This window comes from Vespa crabro, chromosome 19 (genome assembly GCF_910589235.1).
Source record: "Vespa crabro chromosome 19, iyVesCrab1.2, whole genome shotgun sequence".
Lineage (NCBI taxonomy): Eukaryota > Metazoa > Arthropoda > Insecta > Hymenoptera > Vespidae > Vespa > Vespa crabro.
Window position 1 is genome coordinate 843,551 of NC_060973.1, and position 21,148 is coordinate 864,698.

The 21,148-nt window shown below is 35.9% G+C and overlaps 2 protein-coding genes across 3 annotated transcripts in view; one reads left to right on the plus strand and one right to left on the minus strand.

Moving 5' to 3' along the window:
- Positions 1-21,148, minus strand: part of LOC124430772 (glycosyltransferase-like protein gnt15) — an 89,003-nt gene that overhangs the window by 36,694 nt on the left and 31,161 nt on the right. Inside the window, exon 2 of the mRNA XM_046977779.1 lies at positions 2,151-2,302. Coding sequence (XP_046833735.1) covers positions 2,151-2,302 — 152 coding nt within the window. The remainder of the gene's footprint in view (positions 1-2,150; positions 2,303-21,148) is intronic.
- The window catches only part of LOC124430651 (zygotic gap protein knirps-like), a 203,839-nt gene that overhangs the window by 1,519 nt on the left and 181,172 nt on the right, over positions 1-21,148 (plus strand). The window lies entirely within an intron of this gene.

The following is a 21,148-nucleotide window of genomic DNA, read 5'->3' on the forward strand; positions in this document are numbered from 1 at the left end:
TCAAAGTAAAAAGATATTAATTTCTAATTTTATTTTTTTTTATTTATCAACGATATTATTTTTCTTTTTAATTCGAACATTCTTTAACATTCTTTTTCGAAATATTTTCAATGGAAAATCTGAAAGAAGACAAGTAGACAAACGTTAGCTTATATCATTTATAGATTAGGTCGCAAAGAGTAATACCATTTTTGTTAGAAAGTACGTCTAATACATACGATATCGACATCTTTGATCGACATCATGAATTTTATTTGTAATATAAACGAATAATTATTATAGATATTTTAAATTAAATATATCGATATAACAATTAAGTAAATCTTATTAGGATTTTTCTTTTTTTTTTTTTTTCAATAGTTTACAGATCACCGTTAGCTTAATCCGTTTATAGATTAAGGCTAATACTTACATTCTTCTTTGCTATAGATCACAGTGTTTATTTCTTTCGAATATATTATGAATATTTATTTTAGTATAACCGTATAATTAATTATCATTCTTATTCGTAATCATCAACTAAATTACCCAATACTAATTAAGAATATATGATTAATATTTATAATTTTGTTCATGAATGATATCAGATATTTTTTTTTCTTGTTTTTTTTTATCTTGTTCTTTTCTTTTTTTCTTTTTTTTTTTTTCTTCTTTTTTTATTCAAACATTCCGAAATTCGTTTCGAAATATTTTAGAAAGCCATATAAATTCGTCGATTTATAGAGGTCGGGTTGACCGATCGGAAAACAACACTTAACATAGAAAACACATTCGTTTCCGTATGGAGCCGGTAGTGAAACTCGTATGAGACTTTACACGCACACACATACACACACAAACACACGCGCGCGCGCGCATATGTATCGATAGAATACACATGTGCAACATAGTTGTTGTATCTGTACGGTTTGACCGTAAATACAGCCGAGGGGGTTTTCCGTTTAGCCGATGATTTACGGCGCGAACGTGTCTCGGAAGGTGTCGATCGCATAATGGCGAGTCCTGTCGCCGTCGATCGCCCGCCGATACGGTAATCACGGGGTGGCATCTACCTGGCCGCGATCATAACGATAATGGTCGCTTCGCGGGGAAGACTTCATCCTACACGCTGTCTACGTTGGATTATGTGCCATTGTGTATCTGCTTCCTAGCTCTCCGATATACCTACGTAATTTTTCTTTTCTCCCTTTTTTCTTTTCTTCTCTTTTTTCCGACCATCAAACAAAACGTCCTATACCTCGATCTATTCTACCTATTATTTACGATTTCGTTGGACTCCTTCCAGAGAATAACAATCGATACAAACTCATGGATTTATTTCGAAGAAATAAGAAAGATCGAGGTGCCAATCACATAATTTTAATACATACAATATATATATATATATATATATATATAACGTACCGTTGCTATCGAGTTCTTCTCGATTAATGACCTCAATATGAGGTCACTTTCGAATCTTTCTTGTTTCTGGGGGAAAGCAGATAAAATCGTTCAATATCTACTTACATAGTTTTCATAGAATGCATGTACGTATTCTGGTGTATATAATTGTAAGTGTGTATATATATATATATATATATATATATATATTTATGTATATATAATATATATTTAAATATACATATATGTCGTAGAGGCGAATTAATTATCGAATTTCTAATAGCGCTTGATACGTTCAATATGACGATTACGTTGCATACCTTTCTTTCTCTCTCTCTCTCTCTCTCTCTATCTCAAGTTACGAGATTCAGCACGAGTTACGTCGTCATTATTTACAAACCAATGATTGGTGAGCATCGGTTCATACGTCAAAAAAGGAGAGACGGCTATCTAAAAATCTCCAAAATTGACAGCAATTTGCGACGGTTGTAATCTTTAGTCCTCTTCATTCACACCAGCCAAGCACAAGAGAGAGAGAGAGAGAGAGAGAAAGAGAGAAAGAAAGAAAGAGTTCCGTGTATATAGTGTACATATATATCTCTACAATATACATATACATTAGCTTTACATAGGTAGATATATGTACGTATTGTATATAACCGTCATTATCATCGAGCGAATTCTCTCTCGCTCGCTCGAGCGAGTCCGTCCGCCACGCTGCTACGTGATCGGTATGGTGTTACAGCAATTTCTATAATATTGCGCACCTTTCTGTCCTCTCTTCGTCGTTGTCTTCGTCGTTGTCTTCGTCCTCGCCGTTGTCGTCTTCGTCATCGTTATTGCTGTTGTTGTTGTTGTTGTTGTTGTTATTGTTATTGGCGTACGTGAGCAACGTTGTGTCCCGAGTTCTTCTTCTCGACTAACAATAAGGAATCTTTAAGGGCCCTGTATAATTTAGCCGCCGTCGTGGCAAGCTTTAAAAGACGAGTCTCGTGTATCCACCTTCGCGCCTGGCGAGAGCGCGTGCTCGTACCAGCCGCAATTATTATACGTGTCTCGTACTCGCGAGTGTAAACCAATTAAGGCGCCCGTGCAAACCTTAGAAGCTACGTTTTCTTCTTCTTCTTCGTCTCCTTCTTGGTCTTCTTTTTCATCTTCTTCTTCGTCTTCTTCTTCTTCTTCTTCTTCTTCTTCTTCGAATTTGCGCATCCACTCGGATATCGCTCTACCATGTCTTGTTATATACTTATGGTTTATTTACTTTTCTCAAGCTTGTAATCGTTTTAATTTGAGATTGTCTGTTCTAGATAGATTTTATGAATATTTGTTTATTAATGATTTACGATTAGGAAGAAATTAGAAGATCCTCTTTTGTGTATATGTGTGTGTGTGTGTGTGTGTGTGTTTGAAATTGGCAGATTTTTAATATTCAATATTTAAATATATGATAACGTGTAGGTTAGCAATAAATATTTTTTATTGAAAATTCTAAATAATTAAATTAGAAGACTAGGGGCAAAAAAAATTTTAACAGTGAAATGTTATTCGATGTACTTTATTATACGATTTTATTTGATTGTCTTTTTTTGTTTCTCTCTAATTTATATCGTTTTAATTTAAGATTGTCGATTTTAGATAGAATTTAAGAATGTTGGTTTATTTTTATGGTTTGAAAATAAAAAGAGATTAAAAAATTCCAAGTATATGTGTATAGGAATTGGCCGACTTTTATTTCAGTATCTAAATATATGATAATGCTTTAGATAGGTACACAGTATTTATGATTGTAAATATAATATAATTAAATTAAAAGATTAGAATCGAAAAAAGTTTTAATAGAGAGATATCATTCTTTTGACATATTTTATTGTATGATTTTATTCGTGTGTTATTCCTTTTTATTATCGTACTTATACATAATAGTTTTAACTTGATCGTTTTAATGATCGATCGTTTAGAATTAAACATTCTATCTCAGATAAATTTTAAGAATATCGATTTATTTTATATGCTTTAAGAAAAGAAAGAGATTAGAAGATCATACGTGTGCGTGGATATTGACCGATTTTTATTGTTCAGTATCTATATATTTATATATATATGATAATGTGTTCAGTATATATTTTTTATATTAAAAATATAATATAATTAAATTAGAAGATTGAGAAAGAAAAGAATTTAACATAGTGATATCCTTCCGATCGACCTACTTTATTTTATATGGTTTTATTCGAGTATATTTTTTTTTCTCTTTCTCGAGCTTGCAATCGTTTTAATTTAAGATTACTTGCGTTCGATAGATTCTAAGATTATCCTTCTTTTTTTTATGTTCTAATAGTAGGAAGATTAGAGAGATATGTATAAAGTTTATTTTTAATCGAAACATTCAATATGATTAAATTAGAAGATTAGGAACGAAAAAAGTTTTAACGGATATATATTGATTCGTTCGGCGTATTTTATTATACGATTTTATTCGAGTGTTTTTTTTTCCTTCTTTTCTGTTTCTTTATTGCTTTTTCTTTTTTTTTTTTTCTTTTTTTTTTTCTTTCTTTCTTTTTTTATTTCGTTTTCGGCATTCTCACGCGCGTGATGTCTCCATGACGAGATTAATTTCAAAGGACGATTTCGGTGCGGTTATTTCAAAATTTCTAGCACGGAGATAAGCTCGGTCACATTTCACGCGAACCATTGCGTACGCATCACGATGCCGAGAAATCATAGCTATTAATGCCGCGGCAAAGATGTCTTCGTATTTAAAGACAGTAACTATAAGTCATTGAGTAATCGACAGGCGGTCATTGAGTGTTAGTGCGGGAGTGACGGTTCGTTCTGGCGTCATCACGTGGGAAACTGCGAGTGAAAGTTTTAAAATGTTAGCCGCTTATATTTCATCCGATTTTACCATCGGTCGTATATCGGTCGCGTTTCTTCGATCGGCATCATTTCATCTTTTTTTTTTTTTTTCTTTACTTCTTTTTTCTCTTCTTTTTTTTTTCTCTTTATTTACATTTCTTTTTTTTTTTTTTCTTTTTTATATATCGTGCTCTCGTCAGTATTATTAATGAATTATCGCTAAGTATCGAGCCGTTCGACGATACGATTTTCTTATTCATTTTAAAAGTTCTTCCACGAAACGGATAAAATGAAATATTACTGGATTAGTGAGAGTGGCCTGCATAGTGAGAAGAGATCTGACATAATTGCGTTCTTACTGGTAGAACGATATAAAGGTAAAAGGCAAGTTGGTAAATGTATAATAATATCTCGAAACGATCGACTATCGGTTGCAACGTTCTTTGAAAAAAAAAAAAAGAAAAGAAAAGAAAGAAAAAGAAAAAAGAAAGAAAAGAAAATATAAAAGCTTGCTCGAATAAATCATAAATTATTGTGCGACTTGTAACTACGACGGCCATAATTCACGATCGACTTAAATATGGCTTGCTTATTTCTGACAAAAATTTATGTCAACTTATCCATAGCAATAATAACAATAATAATAATAATAACAATAATAATAATAATAATAATAATAATAATAATAATATTTATTATACCGGTTAAATCCTTCGATAAAATTAAATACTAATACAGAGAAAGATTTGTATATATGAAAGAAGGAATAAATTATTTATGATCGGAGAATTAGTGTTGAGTTACCTAATACAATTTTCGCACGGTTTTAAGAACGTAAAAAGAATCAAGTAGATTGACGATTAAAAATCGAATCGATATAATTGTTTGTGGTAATATTGATTACGTTCAGAGATACCGTAGAAATTTCATTAGGTAAAATATTGAGTATCAAATTGATTGGTGGTAAAATTTGATTGCGTGGTAAAATTGATTTTTGTTTTCAATGTTTTAACATTATTTAAAAATTTTGATGACAATCTCACGATGAAATTGCAGATATAGCTATATATACGTATATATATATATTATAAATTGAAAATAATAAAATAATAAATTGTTTGCAATGTATCGTAAATGATAGGGTAAAAGTAAACGTGATTTCAATATATCGCACAACGATGATGTCATACAGAAATCAAGATAATGTTATCGATTGTATAATGATATAATAATAGTTGTGTTCGCTTACGATAGAAACATACAAAATTACTTTAGCTTTTAGATTCGTATGATTAGATTTATGTCAATTAGTTGATGTTCATTACGTTTTGTTGTAGATTAGTATCATTTAAATTTAGATTTAATTTTATGAAATATTTCCAAGTTGTAGGCCATAATTTACAAACAGATCGTGTTTAATGAGAGATGTAATGTCATTAATAAAAATATATTGAATAAATGATGATCCAAGTGAGTGGCCCTGTGGCACGTTGGATCAGACCTCGATCTCTCTGGAATATTCATTTCTATATCTGAGGCAGTGTGAGAGAGAGAGAGAGAGTGCGAGAGAGAAAGAAAGAGAGAGAGAGAAAGTTCGATATATCTAGGACAGTACATTTCCCATTATGACGAGTGATTTTAATTTATTTATTATGATTACATGGCTAATAAAGTCAAAAGTTTTGCGGAACTCTATATATATAATATCAATTTCTGATAATCATTATTCGAGTTCATGTGCAATATAATTGATAAAATAATGTGAGATTAGTAAGAGCGGATTAAAAAAGGATTAAAAGGAAAGTTATATTGCTCATTAAAAATGAGGCGTTTAATTAGCGATAAGAATTTTTTTTTCTATTACTAATTATAAGCCGTCTAATATTTTAGTTATAATATTTAATTTGAAGATTGATTTGTAATTGGTAATATGGAAGTAAACCATAGTCATTTGGTCCTTATTTTTTTTTTCTTTTTTTTTTTTTATTAACATTTCATCCCTTTAATTTTCTATAACTTTCAATTCTATTGAGAATTCTATTCAGATATTTATTTATCACCGTTAGTTTTGGTTTTATGGAAAAAATACTCAGAATAAAGTTACGTTATTTCGAAGGGTACAATCTGATGATGTGAAGAATTTCTTTTTCTTTTTTAATAATTTTTCGAAGATAATTGAGTGAAATATCTAATTAATAAAAAAAAAAAAAAAGAAAAAAAGAAAATACAAAGTGTACCATAAGCAATATCAAGAAATATCATTCAACATTTGGTTTGATCGGAAATTGAGCATTTTATTTCGTACTCTTCAAATATTTGACACATGATATCATGAAACTACTCAATATAGTATCTTTTTTTTTTCTATTACTCCTAACAAAGAAGATATTCAATTGACCTTTGATTTAGAATCAACCTGTACTCCGAACGTTAGATTTAAATAGACGAAAGCTTGATACAGACAGGTTGTATTCAGATATTTTTTCAAAGTCTATTAGCTTTCAAACAGGTTGATGTAGAGGAATTGATGTGGCTGATGAACTCATTCACAGCCTCGGAGAGGAGGTATGAGAAGGATCGGAAGAGGGGGAAGGGACGTGACGAGGAAGAAGAAAAAGAATTTTGATAAAGTTCCCTTTTCTAGATTACAAAATATTAAGCAATTATTCGATCTCTATGTTCTCTATCTATAATATCAGTGATTATGTCCACTTCATTCGAATAAACAAAGTATCGTCACGATAAATAATTGTTCTAGATAGTCTATCCTTTATTACATAGGCGTTATAAGTAGCAAACTTGAAAGTCCCTTTTGATGAGACACGTTCTTAATACCACTCATGCAATTTTTCTCTGATCTTTTTCATTTTCAAATTCAGATTTTATAATGTCCTGAATAATTTTAAAAGATTCGACCTGAATTATGTTTTTTCTTTCTTCTTTTGATATAGCTTATGTTTCGTGCGATCTAAGAATTTGTTATCGATGTAAGAATGAACAATTCGTGAACAACAAGATTAATGCGAACCAGTATCGCAAATGTCACAGTTGATTGGATATTAGCCAGTTGTATAGAACAAATCTTGCACATCGTTTTCACCGTGTTGATTAGTATTAAATTACGCAAGCTTGACAAAATGTCAAAGAAAGAAGAGAGGTGATTTAAAAGTAATGAACGTTAATTACGACGAATTCCGAGTCAAGGGTGAATAGGTAAACGGGTCTGCACGTGTCGCAGGGGTCAAACAAATATACCTGTGGTATTTAAACAATTCTTGGAATTGTGACACACCACTATGTAATGATAGGAAATATGGCAGTGTTTACTTAATTACTTTTGAACTAGGATTATTGCGCACGTACATATGTACATTTGTTGCGTTGAATCTGGTATCGTTGAATGAATTAACAGTAGATTTCTTTTGGAATCTTTTAGAGTTCGATCGTCCTCAAAACGTCATTTGTTATGGATCAATAGGTCATATAAAAAATCATTCTTATCGTCATCCAACTATCACCTAACCATCATCTAATCATTACTCAACTATCATCTAAATATCTATACTCTGGGGATCTCGTTCTCTAATTTTTCATTGTTCTCAAAAATAAATAATTCCTTTGTTTTCTTGAAAATTTGTACTCATGGGTTGTTGTTGTTGATTGTTCCCTAATAATCATGGAGAATATCAAATCGAATGCGACGGGCAAACTTTGGAAGATTCTGAAAGAAGCATATTATCGGTGTTTTCAATAATAACAGGATCGATGTAACAAGTGTGTCTGTCCGTGTGTAAATGTCTGTGTACGCATGCAGACGGATTCTACTCCGAAGGTGAGTAGGTTAGCGTTGCCATATGTCTTACCAATTACTGTCCTATACCACAATCCCAGGAACTTTTTGATTGCTCTACGTATGAACAAATAATATATTATATTTATAGTAATTATAAAAATATGCTACCAAAAATAAAAATAACTGAAGTTTATAATGAGTTAGGTATTTATCCGTACGACAGCAACATACGCAGACACTGACTATAATATGAGACAGATAATAATAATAATAATAATAATAATAATAATAATAATAATAATAATAATAATAACAATAATAATAATAATAATAATCATTTTGGCAAATCTTCGACGTCGTTGACGTTGTCGTCGTCGTTGTCGTCGATCGTCGTTATAATCATTATAACGCCGATTCGTATACCGTTCTTATGAATTTTATTCAGTCTGGTTGCTTTCATATACGTTGACCCGTTGAAATTTTCATACGAATCGTGTAATTATTCCTTGTAGGAATTCCACGATCGGTGGATAGCATCAATAATTTATTTCAAATTCTGATCGTATTGAATTCGGTAACCATTTACAAAGTTGCTTGACAGAGAGAGAGAGAGAGAGAGAGAGAGAGAGAGAGAGACAGTCATACAAATATAGACAGGCAGACTAAGAAAAAAGGAAGAAAAGAAAGAGAAAAAGAGAGAGAGAGAGACGACAACAGTAGTAGCTTAACGAGGAATTCGGCCGGTTAATCTCGGAAAAATCTGATCCATGCTGTTAATAGGATAAAAGGAGTATAAATAAAATAAAATAAAAAAAGGAGGTAAAAAAAAAGTAGAGAGAGGGGGAGAGAGAGAAAAAACAGGGTCGTAAGTTTCTACAACCACCGCCGCCACCGCTGCCGCCCCCGATTTAGCTTGCGATAGGAATTCTCTTTCTCACGATCACGATGAAATTATCGTTTGGACGTGATCACGGAAAAGAAGGTAGAAAAAGAAGAAAGAAGGGAAGGAAGAAGGAAAGAAAAAAAGGACAAGAAAAAGCGGTGAAAAAGAAGGAGAAAAAAAAAACGAAAACAAAAATAAAGAAGCGTTATCGTCCGTGGATAGGGCGTTATAACGAGGAGGCACGTACCGAAAAGACTAACCCAAAAGGTAAAGGGATAGAGGGAAGAATATGGACCACCCCTCCTTCCTTTCTCTCTCTCTCTCTCTCTCTCTCTCTCTCTCTCTTTCTCTCTTTCTTTCGAAGCCAGGGACCAGAATTATTTATGCCCACAGCTGGAAAGAGAGAGGGGCTGCCGGCGCTGCCGCTTCTGGTCCATCGTCGTCGTAACTCAAGTTAGAAAACAACGAGGCCGTGTAAGCGGTTATGTATCCAGGTAGCGGTAAATTAGTGGCACGGCCCACGAATTTCGTTCGCGATGGAGAAAGAGAAAGAGAGAGAGAGAGAGAGAGAGAGAGAGAGAGAGAGAGAGAAAAAGGGTCTTCCTTAAGAGAAGAAGATGGTCGACGCTCGCGAGGACGTCCCGTGGCGAGGCCAGGCACTCCTGATTAAAATTACTCTCCCCAAGATCCGCCGAGATTTCCGCGGCGAAATTTATGAAATTGTCCCGGTTTATTGTTTTAAATGAGCCTACGTTCTCGAAAAGATCACGCTCGGATAAGGAAGGAATATACTGTAAATCCAAAAGGGTGGAGAAGTAGGGAGCAGCGGGGGTGGACGACCCCCTAGAGAGTTGACCCCTACTCTCGTAACTTTTTTTCCCCTGACTGTTTCTTTCTTTCTCTCTCTCACATTCGTGAAAATCCATTTCGTCGAGTCTTTTTAACGACGTACGTAAGCAAATGAGATTGATGGTCGATATTTACGACTGAACAAGAATAAACGTCGGCTAACCTTCGTTCATGTCTCAGGACTTTAATTCCGCGATTCTCGTAATTGACCGAACTCGCAATTAATCTCGAGATTAATCTTTATAAATTGCGACGTGCGTACTGCTTCGTTCGAGTTTATATATATACATAGAGAGAGAGAGAGAAAGAAGAGGGATGGGACTGTTAAAGTTATAGACATATAAACTGTTAGATGCCGCGAGAAGTGGTTGGCTCGTTGGCGAGTATGTAGATGTACATATATATCGTGAGAAAATGATGGAATCCAATCGAATATGAATTCCATAGAGGGGAGGGGGGACGGCAGGTGCGGATCCAAGGGTGCCAATCATCTAACACGACGAACACGTTCGATGATAGTACAACTATCGTATCTCTTTCTCCTTCTCTCTCTTTTTCTTTCTTTCTCTCTGCCTGTCTCTCTCTCTCTCTCTCTCTCTCTTTCTCCATATCTCGCGCTCGAGTTTGACTCAATATCAATCTAATTTATCCTACGAGCCTGGTTTCGCTCGTATAACGGTCCGAAGACGGCATGGGAATCGTGCCAAGATCGGCACCAACTCTCTCGGCTCGGGACAGACGGAACGAGGCGTAAACCTTTGCCTCTCTATGTGCGATAGCTCTCGCTTTACGATTCGCAACGCTCAACGTCGTTCGAAGAAGGAAGATGGAGGTTCTCAATAACGGTTCGATCTCTATCATCGAACTCGAGACGTTTAGAAAATTGCAAGCACGAGCGTTCTACGGAATGGCTAAGGTAATGGGATGTTGTTCTATTATGAAAAAGTATAACCGTGAATTTGTAGAATTTATTACAAGTTAGAGGTTAGACGAGATGAGAAAAGTAAGTACGACGTAACCTTTGTACATTCTTCGTTAGAGGATATTTTTTTCGAAATCTCTCTCTCTCTCTCTCTCTCTCTCTCTCTCTCTCTCTCTTTTCCTCTAGGGCGCACGTGCGCGCGCATACACTATCTGTGCGTGTCTATCATCGGGAATAAACGTAGCGAGTATATAGCATCGTCATTCGGCGTCTCTTCTCAACGGAAAGAACTTGAAAAGGAAGAAGAGAAAGAAGAAGAAGTTCGCTGACTAGCTTGGTTAGCTAGCTAGGCTAGCTAGCTAGGCTAGCTCGCGGCTCCAAGTCACGAGGATCGTGTTCCCTGGGGGCTTTTTCTTCTAACGACGCCGACGAGAAGAAAGAAAAAGGGTTGTGAGTAAAAGAGAGGAGAGAAGAGCGGAGGGGGAGTCCGATTAATAAATTCGCAACGTCCACTTCCGGTAACCGTAGCGCGTGTCCCATTAGTTTCTTAAGACTCGGCCTAAAGAGAAATTAAATACAGCGTCACAAAGATGGGTGTCGGCTTGGTTGGGACCCCATGCCGAGTACCCTGGCTCATAATGAACGCTCGCAACATCGTTCTTAAGCGTAATGCCTTTGCCGCGTTGCGTTTGTGCGAAGATACGCGTGTACCTAACTAGGCAGGTAGATATCTACCTACCTGTGTACTCTGTAAAGGCGTGTACTTATTTACACGCGTGCGAGTATCATCGCGATAAGCGAGGACCTTTCGAACCTTAACGTTCGACTCAACAACGACCAACTCTATTAATTAACGCTTTGCTATCTTATTCATTTTCTTATTGATAGAAATATATGCGTTTACTCGACGCATAAACTCTCTGGCATTATTCTCAAATCAATGGAAGAATAATCTTAGCGCCACTTATCTCTTCCCCCGTATTCCTCGAATCTATATCGATTATATCGTCGATACATTTTCGAGTTTAAAAGTGAAAAAAATGAAATGGAAAAGGATAATAGTGAGATCGAGATGATATCAATCGTCGTCATTCTTGAGGATTCTCGTTTGAATATATATTACGTCGTCTACTTTTATTTCTTCTTCTATTTCTTCATCTTTTTCTTCCTCCTTTTCTTCTTCTTCTTTATAATATTTATTTGATAATATTTCTTCTTTATAATATTACTTCTCGAATAGTTTATAGTACTGAATTTTACAACGACGGCAATTAAAATCTTCTTCCATTCTATCTCCCGCCCTTCCATCCTTTTTCCTCTCTTAGTACGCCTTTTCTTCGCAATGTCGTTCTATTCCGGCTCTAGTAAAAATTCTCTCCTGGTCTTAACAATAACTCAGTACATTTATTTACTCGACTGTCATCGGTTAATTAATGATTCTTTGATAATACAACGTGATTTAGAACGGGTATTATTTGCGGAATGGCGTGTTGTAAAGTAATTGGTAATGTCCCCCACTCGGGTGAAAAAAAAAAAGAAAGAAATTGAGAGAGAAAGAGAGAGAGAGAGAGAGAGAGAGAGAATACATTTTTTGTTAACATAGCACCAGTTGGAGAATACGAAGTAGAATATTTATCTAGCAAATAGCTGTGTCTAGTTGAACACTCCCTATGGTCATTCTTGGACTTTATTGTCATCGTTGCAAAATTTAACTTTTATCGTTCGTAATATAGAATTTTATGGCTGTACGAAATGAAGTTCGATGTTAACGCGGCATCGCTTGATAAGGGAGAAATAAAGATGGGGTGGAATGGGGAGAGACGTAAGAGAAGAGACAGAAGTAAGATAATTATCGAGATAATTAATTACCATCCCTCGCTCCTGTTACATCCCTTTGATACCTAATAATAGTTGGACTCAAAAAAGAGACGATAGAAGAAATCACAGAAGAACATTTAACGTTGACGTACATACGTTATAGCTTTCAGTTTTTTCTTTTTTCTTTTTTTTTTTTCGTTCGAACGAAATTATAATCGGCTATCTTCATCTTACATCTCGTTTCTGTTGTTTCCTCTTTGGAGATTAGAATCTGGTAGTCGATCGATGGAATAGCCAGAAATGACAAAAAAAGAAAAAAAAAGGGAAAAAGGACCCAAAAGAAAGAAAAAAATAGAGGAAAAAAACAAAAAGATAAAAGATATCCCGTTAAGATATTAAGAACGAAACGAAGAGAAAACGTAATTTTCCTTTATGAATATTATCCATTGCGGCAGAAGAGTCAGTCAGTCGTCCACGCCAGGGGGTGTAGGCGTCTCCTATCTTCTGGTTCCAACGTGTAAATCAGTCTCGGTGGAAGAAACAGGCCGCGTGGCGCTCACGTGAGATTTTCTTCCATTGCCAGCAGGACACCGATGGAGTTGGGCCGACGGGCCCCATGGCGGTGCAAATGTATAAATACCAGCCACAAATCTGCCAGTTGGCTAATTTATAAATTTCACGCCGATCTCGTAAATGCATTTCTGATTTAGGGCGTTTAAATTATCGCTAAACCACTTCTAACTGGCCGTACATGTAATTTCTCTCTCTCTCTCTCTCTCTCTCTCTCTCTCTCTTTCTTCTCTTTTACATTCTCACACTCTTACTCTCTCTCTCTCTCTCTCTCTCTCTCTCTCTCTCTCTCTCTCTCTTTCTTTTCTTTTACATTCTCATACTCTTACTCTCATTCTCTTTCTTCTCTTTTACACTCTCACACTCTCACTCTCATTCTCTCTTTCTTTCTCTCTTTCTTTTTCTCTCTCTTTCTTCCTCTCTCTTTCTATCTTTTTCTCGACCTCCTCGAGCATGTTGGTATATGGCTTTCGATAAATGGCGTGCGCATAATCGCGAACGATACTTCTGTAAACGACGAGCACGCGCTTACGTCTCCGCGAGGAAATATGGAGATACGAAGATATATACTCGCGATATCACCATTTTCTCGGTATATACAAATATACGTATATATATACACACACACACACATATATATATATATAGCGCCGATCATTCCGCATATTATCGTATTTCGTTACTCGTAATCTTTAACCGCTCTCTGTTTATTCGTCTCTTATCGATTTCTTTTCGAACATAGATAGGTGTAGGTACTTATATGTCGAGGACTGTCTTCTCTGTAGGTCAACTCGTCGCAAATGTTAAACCTATATGTCGAAACCTATATATACATATATATATATATATACTTACCTATCTAATAATTAAACAACGCTGAACTTCGTAGTTGAATTTTTTCTTTATTTCCCCCTTTCGATAAAATCGATAAGCAGCGATCTGATATTCGAGGGAATATCGATAAGTACTTACATAGTCGTAAGTCGATTTATAGAGGATAATTGAAAATTATTTGGTAAAACGGTTGATCGATAGCGAGCCGTTAACTCGTTCATACATCACTAGTGCCCAGGGCCTCGGCACCTTCTCTCTCTCTCTCTCTCTTTTTTTTCCTCTTCCTCCCTCTCTCTTTCCACCCACCGAAGGAGTCTTAGCTGGTCGTCTTAGCGAGGTCAGGTCGACCAATAAATCCAATACGCCACGGTTCGTCCCGCGAGAGCGAGAGCATCGCTTTTACAATTCATGAATTTATTATGGGCAGCAGCAGCGAGAAGAAGGATACCGCGGAGCCACAGCATCCGACTATTGATTTATCGTTGCGTACGTCTCGACTATATAGGAGAGAAGGAGCTCGATCTTTTCGAACTTGCGTTTCTCCCGTCAAATGTTTTCCATACTCTATACCCCTTTCGAACGAACGAACGAACGAACGAACGAACGAACGAAAAAGAAAAGAGAACGAAATAAAATCTCATAACGTCGAAAGGGAGACCTTGGAGACATTGTAAACAATTATCTCATGGTCTTCTTTAATGAACATAAAAATGTTCATTATGATGACGTCAGCGTAGAACTGAACGGAAGTGAGTGCGAATAATAAAATGAGCAAAAGATGACAAATTCCTGATGATAGTGGTGGATACTGGAAAAGAGGGAGAATTAGACGCTTATCCATTTCGAATGGAGGATGAAAGTGCGCGCGACCGCGGCCGCGGCCAGTGCGTCAGTGCTTGTTTCACACAGACACGTAAACAGAGGTAAGCCGAGGTCGATCGGCGTATGCGCCGCACGGACTTACCGTAGAAATCCCGTAGTTCATTAATCAAGCAACGACCGGAGTCGGAATGCCTTCGTATTTCGAGAGTTGCAGTCCATTTATCACGGTGGAAACGTATTTGTAGGCAGTGGCTGTGGCCGCTTCGCTAACAAGTGGATACGCTGTCCTCGCGGATGATGTAGCACCGACTAGGCTCGAGGCCCCCTACGGCGTCCGACACCTCCAACCTTACAACCTCCGACCAAACTCTCTCAACCCCCACTGCAACCCCCTTTGCGAAAGGAGTTTAACCAATTTTCATCGATAGGAAGGATTCAGGGAAGAGAATGAAGGAAAGGAGGAGAGAGAAGATACGAGAAACGAGTTTTACACGAGTGTTTTCCGTATTCCTTAGACATTTCTTCATTAGTTTTTTTTTTTTGTCCTTGTCAAATAATGTAGTTAAAAACCAAACAACATAATCGTGAAATGTAGGGATTTCTTTTTTCATGCCTATCGGCATTAACTACACCGTTATTTCTTTTTCTTCGTTTAAATCGACCTTGTTAATTGTTCGTTCGTGAAGTATTAAAAAATGATATTTTATTGGCGGTAAAACGAAGATGGATCTTATGATTTGCCGAAGCGACGAAAGCATACGAAAAAGAAAAGCGTAACTGAGTTTAGTCTCTCTCACTCTCTCTCTCTCTTTGTGATTGTGAGTGTTACGTAAGAAATGAGCTTGCTTAGTCAATACTTTTTACGTTACGGGAGAAGAACGATGGTAAATTAAATATTGAAATATCATGGCTCTACGGAGTCATTAAGATACCGATCGGTAAGATTTACACGTTAAAGGCGATGCCTCGCGGTATATCTCACAATGGATCGATTATAGCGAAAAGATTTTAACCGTGATCCAGTAATAATTATTAAATGTGCGCGTATTAATGTTAGTGTGAGTGTATGTGTAGTACAACTCGCAAGTACGCCTCGCACGTTTCTTTCCTTATGTTTAGCAAGAAAAAAAAATTCATCGAATAAATTCATGGTTAATGTCGTAAATTAATAAGGAAAGATATTTCAAAAGGATTTCTCACTTTTTCTTTCAACGTTGGACCAACTATGGACGTATATGATAAACACACACACACACACACACAAAGATCAATTTCTTGCGTGCGACAACGAAAGTAACTTTCTATGGACTATCGAGCACGAGGCAAATGAATAGTTTTATAAATGTATCTTGCCGTGAGGCAAAATTTAGTCCGGTTAGACGACGTTAAGAGAATAGCAAATAATCGAACTTTGATTTTCTCTTGTATCACGGTCACGAAGTAGATGTTTACATTCCCATTGACATAGGATACAAATAACAAATCTTTATATCATTATCATAAGTGTACCTTATTCCTTCGTACTTTTATTTATTCTTTTTTTTTTTTTCTTTTTCTTTTTTCTTTCTTTTTCCTTTTCTTTTACAACTGTCCAGTTTTGATTTATACATATTTACATATTTATTAAATTTCATAGGTAAAAATAAAATAGGCAAATGAAACGTTGGCTGTTGAAATTTTCGAAAATGAAATTCATTGATAATAACATTCTCTTAGAGGAACGTAGTATACGCGAAGTATAGTTGAAAGGATGAAAGAGAAGAAGGTAGGAAGGGAAGGAGGGAGGAAGGGAGGAAGGAAGGAAGGGGTCATGGCGTAATGAAGACGGTAGTGGTAGTCGACGTGTCTATGATCTACGATGAAAGGGACGCTCGAGGCTCGCAATAATTTTGCGAGGGACTGTATGCGAGTGTAGAGGAGAGAGCAGACCGAGTATGTATCGTATCGGTGCGCGCGCGTGCACCGAGGCGAGGGCGTAAATGCTTCTTCGCCCCCTTCATCGAGAACGATCCACGTAATGGTAAGGTGTCCGATACATAACGCGCCGTACGTGTCCCGTAGACTTCTATCTTTCTCTTATCCTCGGACCAAGCTCCGACATTCAACCCTGTTCTCTTTCCTGAAGGAGCAACCTTACCATACGAAAAATAAATAAAAGTTGAGGGGCTTTATTGAAATCTGCCCTCAACGAGCTCCTTCCATCCTCATTTTTCATTTTCTCTTTCTCTTTATTCTTCTTTTTCTTTTTCTTTTTCTTCTTCTGCTTCTCTTGTTCTTGTTCTTTTGCTTGGAGTTAGAGTAGAACGCCTCGTTGAACGCTTTGACGGAGGCTGGAACGTTCCTCTGCGTACGAGTCGTTCACAGAGCGCGAACTCGACGTCTCGACCCCTCCCACACCGTGTCGTCTTTACGTGGCCCGTTGTTCTTTAACTTTGAACGTGCTTGGTATTGGTGATCTCGAGGAAGAGATGATAATGATGATGATGATGATGATGATGACGACGACGATGATGGTGGTGGTGTTGGTAGTGCCGTTGAATTTTAACCGTATCGCTTTTGGAGTTTCGTTATGTCCAGGCCCTAGTCTTAATATTTCACATTTTTTTTTTTTTTTTTTTTCTTAGATCTTCCTTTTGCTTTCTCTTCTTTTGAACGTGTTTGGTATTATTGCTGATCTCGAAGAAGAAATGATGATGATGATAACGACGACGACGATAGTGATGCTGCTGGGGAATTTTAAATGTATCGCTTTATTAGAATTGAACTTCATTTTGTACATCTTTCATAGTTTGACTTCTCTTATCGTATAATATTATATAATTGTATATAGGCTTGTGCAATATGAAATATCGGATTTTTAATTATTCGTTAAACTTGATCGTTAAATGATTCATTGAATGTTAAAAAGTTAAAATTTTTTTTTTATTATACTTTTTTTTTTTTTTGTATTCCTTTAAAGTCTATGCAATTTTTTGTTGACCATCGTTATTATGTTTTTTCTTTAAATTTTTATCTTTAATTTTTCTAGGAAGTTTTAATGACTGTATCGACCGAAGAAATAAAAAACGAGTTTATAACTCTTATAAAAAAAAAAAAAAAAAAGAAAAAAAAAGAAAGAAACTTTTAGCCAAGGGATCATCATTTATTTCGCAATTTGGTACATAACATTCGCAGTCAAGAATATCGTATTGTTAATAAAACTTAAAAATACTTTCGCAGACTTTTTGTCATTTAAAAATCATGACTCTTTCGCCGGAGAAATTTTTTTCGTTGGAATCGCGCTGAATTAACGCGATATTATACGATCTATCTTGACCGATGAAACGTATGTTCGCCATTAAAAAAAAAAAAAAAAAAAAAAAAACTTACTAGCTTTGTTCGTTTCTGTTTTTTTTTTTTTTTTTTTTTTTTTTTTTTTTTTATTTTTTATTTATCCAAAAAAATCCTAACAAAATTATTGTCTTGTATATCGGAAAAATTCTTCGTCGTAGTTCGAAATCGATCGAACTTTTTTTCTCCGAACAAAAATCAGAAAATTTACGACGATCATTAAATGGACTATTCGTTCGTTCGTTGGTTATATCCGTCGTTCCCACAAGATTGTAGGTAGGTAAACGTTAAATATGGAAAGCGGAGGCTGTTGACGGCTTTGGATAACGGAGTATCGCGTCTTGAGATAAGAAGAGGTGCAGGCGCAGGCGCAGGCGCACGCGCGTACGGCGGTGCGCCTTGAAAACCCTCGCAATCCGGGAGGATAGATAGGAATTAAACGCGACGTTAGTATGTGGTACCTAACGTCGAACTAACGATAATTCTAACTTTGAGAATCGAGAGCTGAACTTCTCTCGGATCTTTTCCGTCGTTCTTTTTTTTTTTTTTTTTTTTTTTTTTTTAATGTTTTTTTCCCCCGTTTATTTTTTCTTTATTTTTTTTTTCTTGCCTTCCTCCAGTACTAGAAATTCCATGGTAATGCGCTTGTCTCCATCTTTAACTTATTCTCTCTCTCTCTTTCTCTCTCGTTTCTTACTTATTCTCTTCCTTATTCTCCTTTCCCGTACGACGACGATATCGAATGTAAGCAAACGAAGAAAGAAAAGCCGCTCGAGGGTACCTCTTCTACTGTTCCTTGACGGATAGGACAAGCGAGAAATTCGTTTAGATAAGAGGAAGGAAGTAAATAGGATCTATTCGCCTAAAAGAGACTCTTCTTCGTTTTTTTATTATTATTTTTTATTTATTTATTTATTTATTTTAAATCAATTATCTCTCCATATTCGATCCCTCGAATGTTTTAAACTTACATACAAGATGTATGTACTTATATTTTGATAAACGTGTATATTATATTTTACATATATATATGTACGTAAGGTTTGTCATCGGAAAAATTCGAATTACCTTGAACTATCCATTATTCTATATTCATTTGATGTCGATTAACAAATACGAAAGTTAAACTTAGATACATCAAAGAGTCTAGATCATTATTATTATTACTATTATTATTATTATTATTATTATTATTTATTTATAAATCCTAAGAAAATTTCTCTTTTGGATTAGTTCGTGATATATTAAACGTAAACTCGTCTTGTGGAAAGTCTTATCGACGGAATACCATGTTATTTTCGCACGTCTTCCATAAAGAAAAGAGGCAAATTGAAGAACGCTCTGGGATGCGTGACGTTGTTACAACGGGAACGAGGCCGTGAAAAATGGTGTTTAATTTAATCGACCGATTCGACAACATAAAGAGAGAAAGAGAGAGAGAGAGAGACACCAAGAGACCTGTCTTATACCTGGACTAAGACTCTAAAAGGTGAGAAATGTTGCTCGTACTCTGACCGATGTCTACACACCAACGCTGTCACGGACTGACATATCGCTCTGATAAAACCACGACCCCGGGCAACGGTTTCCTACGGCAAGAGTATACCGGCTCCACGACATTTAAGTATTTCTTACATGTTTCAACGATTCGACGGCTAATATTCTCCGACGTTTCGAACAAGAGAAACACGAAAGGAAAAGTCTTTTTTTCCCCATTCGATCTCCCTTCTCTATCTTTCTCTTTCTCTCTTTCTTTTTTTCTCTTTCCTATTACAACAACAATTCTCAGGTTGTCTTCGAAATCGTCCTCATAGCGTTTCTTTCCCTTTTGCAAAATACAGTATATCTCTTAACCCTCGGTCTACCCAACATCTACCCCTCCTCTCTGCCTATAGTACACGTTCGACTCCAAGATACGCGAGATTAACCTTCGACCTTGTCGCGAGGACGATTAATCGACATGCTCTTATCTTTTTTTTCATAACTCATTCATGACATTTACGAATATCATTTACCCCATGGTTAATTCGCTTAAGTAAGTACCATGTTTCCTTTCGAAGTGTTTTATATCTATTTTTTTCTTCTTTACGTTTTCTTCTTCTTTTTCGTTTTTGTTTTTTTTTTTGTTTTTTTTTGTTTCTTCTTTTGTTTTGTTTTTGCTTTTTTTTTTGTCTTTTTTTTTAAGTAAATGGTTTCAGGAAAGAAAGAAAATACAAAGATAAACAACAACAACAGTGAAATAGATAAACGAAAGAAAAGAACTATCCGTCCTATCGCGCGATTTTCGATTTTGTTGGAGACAGAGAGAGAGAGAGAGAGAGAGAGAGAGAGAGAGAGAGAGAGAGAATAAACACTAATTTTCGTTTTATCATTTCGTAAAAAAGAAAAAGAAGAAAGAACGAACGGAGGACGAATGTTGTTTGTTACTCTTATTTTACAAGAAATTCCGTTCGCGGTCAATAACATTTCCAGCTACGATCCCGTTTGAAACACTAGACGGGTCGGCGGCTTAGCATTGAGTAATGCGGTGTGGAGTGGCAGTAATGAGGTACATTAATATGCAATGAAAATGTCCCTACGCGGCCCGTGTTATTCGAGTGCGTGGGGAGTGTGAAACGTGCGATAGCACCGAGATAGTGAGCTAATATTAATAGCGGCCTCTCATTGTTCTACGATACAAGCGGAAAGGGTTGGAGTCGATTCTCTCTTTCTCTCTCTCTCTCTCTCTCTCTCTCTCTCTCTCCCTCCCTCTCTCTTTCTTTCTCTCTTGATCTTTAGCAGAAGGAGAAAGGGAAGACGATCCCCACACGAAAGATATCCTACGAATCTAATCGGTAAATTAAACGTTTTACATTTCCCACTCGAACGTTCCTTTCATTTCTTTTTTCTTTTCCCTTTTTTTTCCTTCATTTTTTCCTTCATTTTTTCCTTCATTTTTTCCTTCATTTTTTCCTTTCTAACGGACTAACACGCGCGACAAGTCCCGAGAAGATTGGTTTTTTATTTATTTTTTTTTTTTAATTTTTTTCTTCCTTTATAAACACCCATTTATTTGCTTGAGTAGTTTTATTAATAAATGATAAGTTAT